This window comes from Triticum dicoccoides, chromosome 2B (assembly GCF_002162155.2).
Source record: "Triticum dicoccoides isolate Atlit2015 ecotype Zavitan chromosome 2B, WEW_v2.0, whole genome shotgun sequence".
NCBI lineage: Eukaryota > Viridiplantae > Streptophyta > Magnoliopsida > Poales > Poaceae > Triticum > Triticum dicoccoides.
In genome coordinates, this window is record NC_041383.1 from 777724326 (window position 1) to 777735343 (window position 11018).

The window sequence follows — 11018 nt, forward strand, 5'->3', positions numbered from 1 at the left end:
AATTTGAGAATAATTATTATTGTAATAAACAGTAATTATTTATTAACACTAACATTTCTTGAATAAGTAGTTTGACCAAAGTTTGACCAAAATCCAAAAAAACTGAAATTTGAGCATAATTATTTTCCCTTACAGAATTTGAGGATTTTGAAATCGGAACCGGCTTTTCGTGCTGAACATTTTGATAGATTATACTTTTTTTACTTCGTATGCAAAAGTCATGATCGTTTTACTTTTTCATAACACTTTTTTGCAAAACATGTCGAAATTTATGTTTTTAAATTTCCCTAACTAGTAGATGTAGTAACATAACTACATCTCGAAGGATTTTAATTTTTAAAGTTTTTATCATTTTCTTTTGTTTTTTCTTTTAAATTGAAAAGGTAACATGGGGGTAGAGTTTGAAAGTTGCAGAACCCTCAGACCCCTTTAGTCCTGGTTGGTGGCTCCAACCCGGACTAAAGGTCTAACCTATAGTCCCGGTTTGTGTCACAAACAGGGACTAAAGGGGCTCGTGGGACCCGGTCTGACGCCAGCCTGCCACCACCCCTTTAGTCCCGGTTTGTGACACAAATTGGAACTATAGTTCACAAATGAACCGGGACTATGCATAGCCATTTGAACACGGATTAATGGTATCATTAGTACCGGGCCGTAATCGAACTGAGACAAATGAGGTGAACGTAAGGTCATTTTTCTACTAGTGCTTGGTGTCGAGTTCTTTAGATCGATTGAAAGGTTCAATGACAATGACTGCAACATACTTCCCAACTGTTATCGAAATGATTAGACTGGTTTTGATATGGGAGTGGCGACAACAACAACGGAGCTCAAGTGATCTTTCAACGGTTCAAGGACCTCGGTGTAATTTTAATCATGTTTGTAGTGTTTTTGTATATTTAATGAACCTTTATTATAGTAGAGATTTTTTTAGAAGATTAGTGGGTGAAAAGGCCATGTACGGGCGGCTATGTGCGGAGCCGGTCCTAGCCGATGATAGATTCTATAGCTGGAGTCAGCCCAGTATCCTTTGAAAAAAAAAAACTCAGTACTACTATTCGGGATTATGCACCTTGACCCTCTATTTCCTAGCCTAGGAAAAGCAACCCGGCAGCAGGTGAAATATGTGCATCTCTCCTGCCCGCGGTTCAAAAAAAAAAAGTTCTCTTCTCTTGGCTCCCAGGGCGAGTGGCGACGGCCGACAGCCAACACTTGGGTTGGTATGTCGAATGAATCTGCCACCCACGGCAGGAGGGCCTCACCTGCATGATCCGGTTCGCCGCTGAAAATGCCAAATTTCCTCTTTTCCGGCCATGACCCGCCGGTTGTCGCCGTGCCGCCGAATCCATGTAACCGGGGCATGCAAGTCGGCCGGCATGCGTGCTACTGCCTATGGTGTCAGCAGACACGTTATGTTTCCTTTTACTATTTCAGAAGAACTGAGATATTATTGCCGGCCACTAGTTGCTCTCTTCCGGGATTTCCGAAGGCTCAGTGGGCTCTGCTGATTTGGAAGGTTCTGTGTCGTACGTGCACCTAAAGAAGCAGAAGAAACACTGCTGGTTCATATTCTAGTGCTGTGCGCAAGTGGTGTAGACGGTGTCATATGGCCATGTGTCATCCATTAAGCATACATATCACAAGAATATGAGCATTACTCACATTACCAATTAAAAGGTTCCGTGCGTGCACACACGAACTAATCTACACAATCACACAGGTATATACACCAGACACAAGTTCTTACGCAAGGGTGGACAGCGGCTGCTGTTTGCTGAAACAGATAACCTTCACCCCTTCTGCTGTATCCCGGAAATAATTAACCAAAGAAATATATAGCACCTCTTTACTTCAGTTTCCTCGATAGCACCAAACAGTTTCTTCTTCTTTCTTCTTCCACGCGGCCAAGGACAATTGCCCGGCACTAGATCGATGTCCATAAGATAGTTAGGGCCTAGGATAGTTGATCCACAAAAGTGATTTGGTAGAGACCCCCAATATCGCCATGAAGTTCCTTTGAACAAAAGAGGCCCTGGTATTCTGTAACCACTCAATGACCCATACTGTAACCACAGAATTACGAGGAAATACGATATGGGCTTGATAATTGGGCCAGCCGGCAGTACAAAAAACGCGAAGATTTTGCTGGGTGAGGGCAGTTACCTTGCGACAGGAACTGATGGAAGCCACCGATTTCTGACCGGAAAGACCATGCCTGCGAGCCGGCCTGGTGCATAAGCTCATACTACTAGCTAGCTGTAGTCAGGACTCAGGAGCCGGTGACTAGTACGATGTACTCCCTCCGTTCCAAATTACTCGTCGTGGTTTCAGTTCATATTTAAACTAAAACCACGACGAATAATTTGAAACAGAGGGAGTCTATGTTTCTCCCCTAAAACACGGCTAGCGAACCAGCCAGCAGCATATATATATATATATATATATATATATATATATATATATATATATATATATATATATATATATATGCAGGTGAAATGTGTTGCCGGGTGCATCCCTCTTGGCTTGAATTATCAACCCATGCCCTCTTCTCTTCGCTCAGGGCATCTCGAATGCTGGATCCATCGGTTGGACGAATGGACGCTGCTGGGCAGGAGGGCCTCACCTCGACGGCTCAACCTCACCTCAACCGCGCCAAAATGCCTCTTTTCGGGCCATGACCGCCGCCGCTCCGGTCGGCACATGCAAGCAACGAAATATATCTGCACTAGTGTATTGTGCTGCTGTTACTATTATATAGAACCGTCGTTGTGAGCCACTAATTATTTTACTAGTATGTATGCACATGCAATGCACGTTTTAACTTTATGGGGTGAGTTTTGGTAGGAAAAAACATAGACTTACTGATTGATTCAAAGCAAAAAATTCTTGATTTATAGATGCTGAAATAAATTTATTATAAAGAAAGTACGAATTAATATATGCAATCCCCAAAATTTGTTAATAAAGAATCCTGCAAAAAATGTTAATAAAGAAAAGAATTAAAAATGAATTTAACTTTACTTTATGTTTCTCCCTCAAAATCATTTTTTAGGCTCAACTCGTTGCCAACCTCAAGCTACAACATGTCTGGCCCAAAGAGGAATCAGTTTGGGCCACATCTCTTGAGAAGTATCAGGCGGTTCATTCTAGAACATGATGGATGCAACAACATGCACTGTTCACTGCGAATCCCACTATTTTCAGCTGTTGGATCTAGGACATAAATGGTTAGGATTGATTGTTCGCTCCTATTCAAAACTCGTAGTAGTATAGATATTTTAGTATTCAGCAGATCCGAACGGTCTTGTGCCATGGATATATAGCACCTGAAGAACACTGCCAAAGCAGTAATCATCCATTTACGTGTGGTCGTGTGGATGAACACTCCTATACTATTATAGTGTTCAAGTTTGGCGAGAACGGTGCCATGCCGTTCAAGTTTAACTAAGTTGCAACTAGGAGTATTATTAGCTCCCCATGATCAAGATGAAAGTCGGTCTGCTCGCAATCGGCCCATGCTTGACCACAAAATAGCATTATCAGCAGTGGAAATTGCGGGATACGTACTCGATCAGCTAGTCACTTGTCAGCTGCCAAAAGATGATAGCAGAAACTCAGGGGAAAAGGCTGGCCACAAACACCACTCAGAATAAGCATATCCACAAAGCCACGTAAACTACACGATTTAATAAACAAGTAAATGAATGCGCAAGTTTCTGATTTTGGCATGCCGCAAGCTGACAAAGGAACCCTTTTTGGGATGCCGTCAGCTACTGTACTTTATTTGTGCTGTTATGCGACAGAGAAGCGTTTGCTCGAATCATCCATCATTTCCTTGCGCAGTAGAAGTTCTTAAATTTCGATGCCACTTGGTATCAGGTTCTTTATATTGATTCAAAGGTTCAATGGCAATGACTGCGGCTCCAGAGCTTTGGTCTTCAAGGGCAGGGCACGTGCACGACCTGACTGCTATAGACAAGAATAGCCCAATTTCGATATGGGAGCGGCGGCAACGACCATTGGCGGGTTGCTCTAGAGGCCACAGTGATCGTTTGATGGTTCATGGACCTCGATGTAATTTTTATTATGTATGATGTTTATATTTTTAATGAACCTTTCTAATAGATCTGAATATCAGTTTTTTAATATTCATGGGCGAAAAGGCCACGTACGGCTATGTGCGGAGCCGGTCCTAGCCGATGATAGATTCTAGCTGGAGTCAGCTCAGTAACATTTTCTGAAGAAAGAAAAACTCAGTACTACTACTCTGGCTTATGCACCTGGACGCTCTATTTCCTAGCCTGGGAAAAGCAAAGGGCCAGCCAGACCAGACAGCCCGGCAGCAGGTGAAATATGTGCATCTCTCCTGCCAGGATCTCACCCATGTTCTCTTCTCTTGGCTCCCAGTCCCAGGGTGTGAGTGGCGACAGCCGACACTCATTTGGGTTGGGTTGGTAGGCAGGTCGAATGAATCTGCTACCTGCGGCAGGAGGGCCTCACCTGCATGATCCGTTCGCCGCCGAAAATGCCAAATTTCCTCTTTTGCGGCCATGACCCGCCGCCGAATCCATGTAACCGAGGCATGCAAGTCGGCCGGCATGCATGCTACTGCTATGGTGTCACCAAACGTCGTTGTTTTTTCCTCTTATTTCAGAAGAACTGAGATATTATTGGGAGCGAAGGCTCAGTGGGCTCTGCTGATTTGGAAGGTTCTGTGTCGTACGAGTGCCCTAAAGAAGCAGAAGAAACACTGTTGGTTCATATTCTAGTGCAGTGCTCAAATGGTGCAGACGGTGCCATATGGCCTATGTGTAATCCATTAACCTATACCACAGTGGTCAAGACGAGAGGATCGTCCTCTTGTGATGATGTGATCGACCCATACATATCACAAGAATAGAATCATTATTCACGTTACCAATTAAGAGGTTCCCTGCACGCCGAATGCATGAGATAATCGAGACAAGCACACAGGTATACCAGGCAGAAGTTCTTACGCAAGAGTGGACGGCGTCTGCTGTTGGCTGAAACAGATAGCCTTCACCCCTTCTGCCGTATCCCAGAAACAATCAACCAAAGAAGTAGCACCTCCTTACTTCAGTCTCCTCGATAGCACCATCACGTTGAAGTTTACCGAATTGGGGATCCTCTGCATCATAGCCTTGATGACATTCACGACATCCTGGTAGAACACAAAGGACCGAGATTATTGTGTTGTAAGCAGAGGAGATATAGTTGCAGATGCGAATGGGCAGTTAGATAACCGCTGGTAAAAGGTAGCTGAAATTGCGCGACTTGTAGAGATGTCGGCTGTCCTTTGCTCCTACTGTTATCAAGCCAAGGTGCTTTGCTGCTACTGTTATGATCTCTTTTCTAGTCTTCCTGTAGGCTGTTTTGGTGGGAGCTGCGTCTCCAGGCTGGGTGGTGTGCTACACTAGAGGAATTGTTTGCTACTTTGCTTTCTTTTGGTAGATGTGTTTCTTCCGTGGTTCGGCAGCGGGTTGTGGGTGTGATTGAATAAGTGTGGTCACACTGGATACCGTGCTATCAATTTCATTCTAATGAGATTGGGGATCTGGAGCTCCTGGAATAAATAAAAAACAAGACAGCGGCAGCAGCAGAAGCAGTGGCATATACTATGATAGTAAAAACTGTACCCTGTCAACAAAACGTAACACTATATAGCACCCGTGAAACGAGCATATCCCCTGTTGTCAGCATATATGTTGAACTGCAGGGCATCAGCACCACACGAATGAGTTTTCAGTTGAACTTTCACTTCACATCTGCCAGCATCAATCATTCACAGGCAATGAGCAGTTACTGCTGATAGTTAGATACTCATTTGAGTCATTGAGTGCCAAATAAGTAACAGGTCAGTAACCAAAACGTCAAGACTAATGTCATGAAAAGCATGACTCTTTCCACACCAGTAACTGAATCTGCTAGTGTACCTTCGTACCTGTTCTATTTAAGGCCCTATAGGCTCTGGAGGTCATGTAGGGGGATACAGAACAACCGTGTCTAGAATGTGCAATTCATCAAACAAATTGACAAGTTTGTACGGCCACCACCATCACTCATCCTACATGTTGGTAGCTTATTCTTGTAAAAATGGCCACTATTCAGATGTTTGCTCTCTATTTATTCTAGGCCTTTACAGTTTACCATGACATATAGGATGGTCCAGTGATATTACTTGAACAATATAAGTGTGATGGTAGCTAGGTTGTCCAAGCCTGTACAAACAAATATAACACTGGCCCTTTTGACAATACCTGCAGTAAACTTTCAGGAGATGAGGGACCATGCTTTATTGGTCCACCCTTTATTCCATCAAGCTCGTAAAGTGTCCCTACAGATATATGCCACTCGTTACTATCCTATGAAAAACAATCAAAACTGAGTATTACATCGAGACCAGCAAAAGGACTTACCATTGAGAGCTGTGAAACAAACATAGTGCTCTTCTACAATGTCACCGATCTGGCAAACGAGGGCCAGGTATGAAAGTTGAACGTTTTCAACGAATAGGAGAAGAAATTTTAACAAATATTTATATGCTTACATCTCTTCCTTATGTATTTTCACTTTAAAAAAAAGATAACTGTAAGAGATTATAAATCAATCTGAAAGACGTCCTGTCGTAGTCTGTTACATACTAATTAATGATCATACTGCCTTTTCAAAAAAAAAAAAAAACCACACTGGTTACTACAACAAAGTTTTGCCTTTGCATTTGAACTGAAAGAAACATTATAAAGACACACTTCACTATATGAGCTAAAATAACAATTTCAAGTTCCAAGGTTATTATTTATTTATTCCCCACACATCAATCTATTGGCTGCTGTAATGATCATTTAGGTCTCTGAGACAGAATCCCAGTTCACATAAGCCAAAAATAATAATCAGTACCTCTGTGTCACCAGCAGTGGCAGCCAATGAGTGAGCTCTTGCCATGTCATCGTTCTTCTCCAACACTCTGGCACACTAAATGTATGGCATAAGATAAGAACGATAATGGAAAACCGTTTGAGAGTGATCAAGGTAAGGATGAATTTTTTTTCGAAAAGGGGAAACACCCCGGCCTCTGAGGTAAGGATGAATGGCTTGAATCAAGAGATAAGAACCTCATACGGGTCCATGCTGGCTGTTGATTTGAAAAACAGGTCCAAGCCTGAATTCTCCACTACAAAAGAGAACATAAGTTCGTTTAACAAAAACAGAGGCATAAGCATGAAACGGAATGGAATCATTTTACATGATTTACATACTGCAAATTCTATTGACCTACATGGAATCAATGCCCCCCTAATTACTTGTGCAATAGACAGAATGGCATCACACACAACAGAAGCACAAAAGCACAGAGATTGCTTACAAAGACTGATTTCTGAACATGCATTTCCAACAGCATGAAGTAAAGCGATAGTTCCACAAGCATTTCCTAATGAGTCGATCTGTTTTATGAAATACACCTCATCCAAACTTTCCTGTTGCAAAAGGAATATGTTGAAGTCAAATGTGTTACTTGATGTAAGACCATAAGGGGCCTGTTACGGTGGACAGATCAGCTACAAGAAACAGAAATTGCCCACCTTGTCTTCAGTAGCTGAGACTTGCTCTGGAGGAGCAGTTGGATCCTGCATCGGGCAAAAGGAATAAGTACTGAATCTCTGAAAGTACCAATCTAGGATATATCAAGACAAAATGGACTGCCTGCACACATATTCACATATAAACTGAAGCGTGTGGGGTATGTACCTCGGGCGGATCGGGGAAGCAGAAGACGACGGCGAGCACGGGCTGGGGCACCATGGCCAGCGCGTCGGCGTCTAGCCCGTACACGTCGTGGAACTCCACCTCGCCCCGCGGGACACCCAGCGACCACATGAACTGCGCCCGCCGCGGCGAGGAGTTCCGTCAGATAGATGGTCACAGTAGAGATGGATGATAGGAACAGCAGGCAGCGGCGGACGCTAACCTGGTTGAAGACTTCAGGGCTGGACTCGAGCGGGGGCCACCGCTCGCCGGAGCAGGCAGAGGCGGAGGAGGTCGGCGCTGCCATGGGGATTTCGCCGGAGGTTTTCTCTTTCTTTGAGAGAAATTCGCCGGAGGTGGAGGGGAGCGACTTTTTTTTTTTTGAGACAAGAGGGTAGCGGCAGCTTTTTGCTCCTCCAACCGGCCCAGTATGCTCAGAACAACGAGCCCGGCCCAGGTGGCCCATGCCCATTAATCTTTTTCTTAGCTGCCATGCCCCATCTGATGTAGTCAGAACTCAGAAGGTAGATTTTTTTTAAAGAAAAAGAAGGCAGATTTTAAGTTCAAACTCAAACAGCCTGAGTCACAAACAAAAAGTATGATTCGGCGTTAATAGCGAGAATCAGTTAAGTATTTGCAGGACTCTCCCGTTTTGCTTGTGAACGAGGGTGCGTCCTAATTTTAGAAGTCGATTCAAAAGGTCAAGCATGAAATTCAACTAGGGCTTTCAGTTTCCATAGGCAATGCAGAGGAGACCCTCTTTTGGTAGGATCCTTGGATGGACGGATCTCCTCTCTGCAATGAGTTCCCGGACTTGTTCACTGTCTGCACAGGCCCGGCGTTCCTAGTGTCTTCGGCCCCCCATAATGGAAATTGGAACGTCTCATTACAACACACATTTGGGCCCCAATGAAGCCGTAGCTTAGGTAAGGGGGTGTTAGATGATTATTTGGAGAAAGGTATGGATATGTTGCAATATGCTGATGATACTATATTCCTATTCCATGATGATAAGGATAGTGTTAGAAATTTGAATTTATTTTGTGTGCTTTTGAACAAATACTAGTACAAAACAGGGTTTTGGTCCAAACTTAATGTACACATTAGTCCCGGTTGCATTAGGAACCGGGACTAAAGGGCGACATTTAGTCCCGTCAAACCGGGACTAAAGGGGTTCTGAAATTTGTTTTTTGTTTTTCCATTTGTTTTTTGTTTTAAATTGCTTATATCTTTTAGGATATTTGATGTTTTTGAGTGATTCTTTTTGCATTATATTCAAAAAAAATTCTAGTTTCTGTTTGTGCCATTAGTTTTCAAATTTGAATGATTTAAATATGAATTTGTTCAAATTTGCTTCAACACCTAGATTGTGAATAATTTGAGTTTAAAAATATTTTTTAATTTAATTCTTTTTGCTACTAGTCACATATCAGATCGTTGTCATAGTAAGATTTATTTGGTTATTTTTAGAATAATTTAAATTAGGATTTTAATTAAAACAGTATTGCTTTGCTTATATAGTTGTTTTAGTCCTTTAATTGTTGTTTTCAATTATTTTTAGTTAGTTCTTTCTGTAGATTTTAACATGTTGTAGTATGCTTCTGTTAGAAAATAGTAGATAAATTTTTATAATTAACTAATATTAATTTTGCTACTATTGTGTATTAATAGTTATTTAGCTTTTAATAATAGTTGATAAAATTAGTTTTGCTATATTAAAAAGTAATTATTTTTGCCACTTTAATAGAACGTGACTCTTGCTTGGTTAATCTTAGTTGTGACTCTGGCTGGGACGGTGCTACTAGATGTAGTCGACGGTAGGATTGGATGGACACCATCCCGGACTAAAGGGGTTCAAACTCTACCCCCTGTATCGCCATTTCAGTTTTGAAAAATAAATGATAACTTCAAAAACTAAAATCCTTCGAGATGTAGTTATATTACTACATCTACTAGTTAGGAAAACTAAAAAACTTAAATTTGGACCTGTTTTCTAAAAAAGTGTTATGAAAAAGTAAAACGGCTATAACTTTTGCATACGATGTCGAAAAAAATGTATAATATATCAAAATGTTCAGCATGAAAATCCGGTTCGGATTTTGACCGCCGTAGGACGTTTTGCAAATTTTTAGAATCCTCAAATTCTTAAAGAAAAAAATTATCCTCAAATTTATGTTTTTTGAATTTTTGGTCAAACTATAGTCAAACTACTTATTCAAGAAATATTAGTGTTATTAAATAATTATTGGTTTTAAGAATAATAGTTTCAAACTCAAACGGTGAAATGTGTGACTTCATGCTCAAGTTCAACTCCTAAGGGTTAATACGATTGATAGCTTACTATTTTCAGGAAAACAACAAGTGCAGACTTGAAAACGAGGGGGAATAGAACTCGGAAGTTAAGCGTGCTCAGGCTGGAGCACTGAGAGGATGGATGACCGGCCGGGAAGTTAGACGATTTGGAATGAGTGGTCCATACTTGAGCAGTGATGAGGGGTGATTAGAGATTAAATTGTCAAATAATTCAGAAATTTGAAATAAAAAAAAGTAAAAAAATAAAAAATATTCAGAAAAACCAAATTTCAAAAAAATCCTTTAGTCCCGGTTGGTGCCAACCGGGACTAAAGGTGGAGCTCCATACAGCGGCCATGTGGAGCTCCTTTAGTCCCGGTTCGTAAGCCAACCTGGACTAAAGGTTTTGGGCTTAGTCCCGACTCTTTAGTCCCGGTTCCAAAACCGGGACTAAGGGTGTGTTTGGTTCGGGAATGAAGTGGAATGGAATGTCATGGTTCCATTCCATCAGAATGGGTCGGTTCCGTTTGTACGTTTGGTAGGGGCAATTAGATGGAATGGAATGGTTTCGTTTTGGTGTTTGGTTGAAGAGATGAAATAGAATGGATTTGATTCAGCTCATCTCTTTATTACATAAGAAAATGATGAGATTAACTGTCACATATATATAAGTTTTTATTACTTTTAAACACACATGCCAAAATCAATGGGTAAAACTTTTATTTGCAGAAATTAAACTCCCAATCATTTACAGATGGAACAAATAAATCATTTTGATGGCTTGTGGCCGGAATAGGAACAATGGACGGCGCCGGCAGATCGAGCAGATTCTCCAGCCTAGCGCCGGCCGGTGCCACCCGCTAGAACCGCGCGCTCGCCGGTGCCACTCGCTACGAGCGGCGCCTACACGCTCCGGTCCATGCACCTGCTGCCACGGGGCTCTTCACCTCCGACCTGAT

At 42.0% G+C, this 11018-nt stretch overlaps 1 protein-coding gene across 1 annotated transcript; it reads right to left on the reverse strand.

The window, feature by feature from the left end:
• Positions 1-4804: 4804 nt before the first annotated feature.
• LOC119366238 (ubiquitin carboxyl-terminal hydrolase 3-like) lies at positions 4805-8138 on the reverse strand. Its single transcript, XM_037631928.1, has 9 exons — positions 7991-8138; positions 7771-7902; positions 7605-7649; positions 7388-7499; positions 7137-7195; positions 6922-6996; positions 6441-6489; positions 6282-6358; positions 4805-5185 (listed from the first exon to the last, which is right to left on the reverse strand). The coding sequence occupies exons 1-9, from the start codon at positions 8072-8074 to the stop codon at positions 5096-5098; spliced, it is 723 nt and encodes a 240-aa protein (XP_037487825.1). The 5' UTR covers positions 8075-8138; the 3' UTR covers positions 4805-5095.
• Positions 8139-11018: the final 2880 nt, after the last annotated feature.

Coding starts and splice junctions, on each gene's coding strand:
- LOC119366238 (XM_037631928.1), bottom strand. CDS start 8,074: ATGGCAGCGCCGACCTCCTCCGCCTCTGCCTGCTCCGGCGAGCGGTGG. Junction 7,650..7,770: donor GCTTCCCCGATCCGCCCGAG/GTACATACCCCA, acceptor TGCCCGATGCAG/GATCCAACTGCTCCTCCAGA. Junction 6,490..6,921: donor CCACTGCTGGTGACACAGAG/GTACTGATTATT, acceptor CTCGTTTGCCAG/ATCGGTGACATTGTAGAAGA.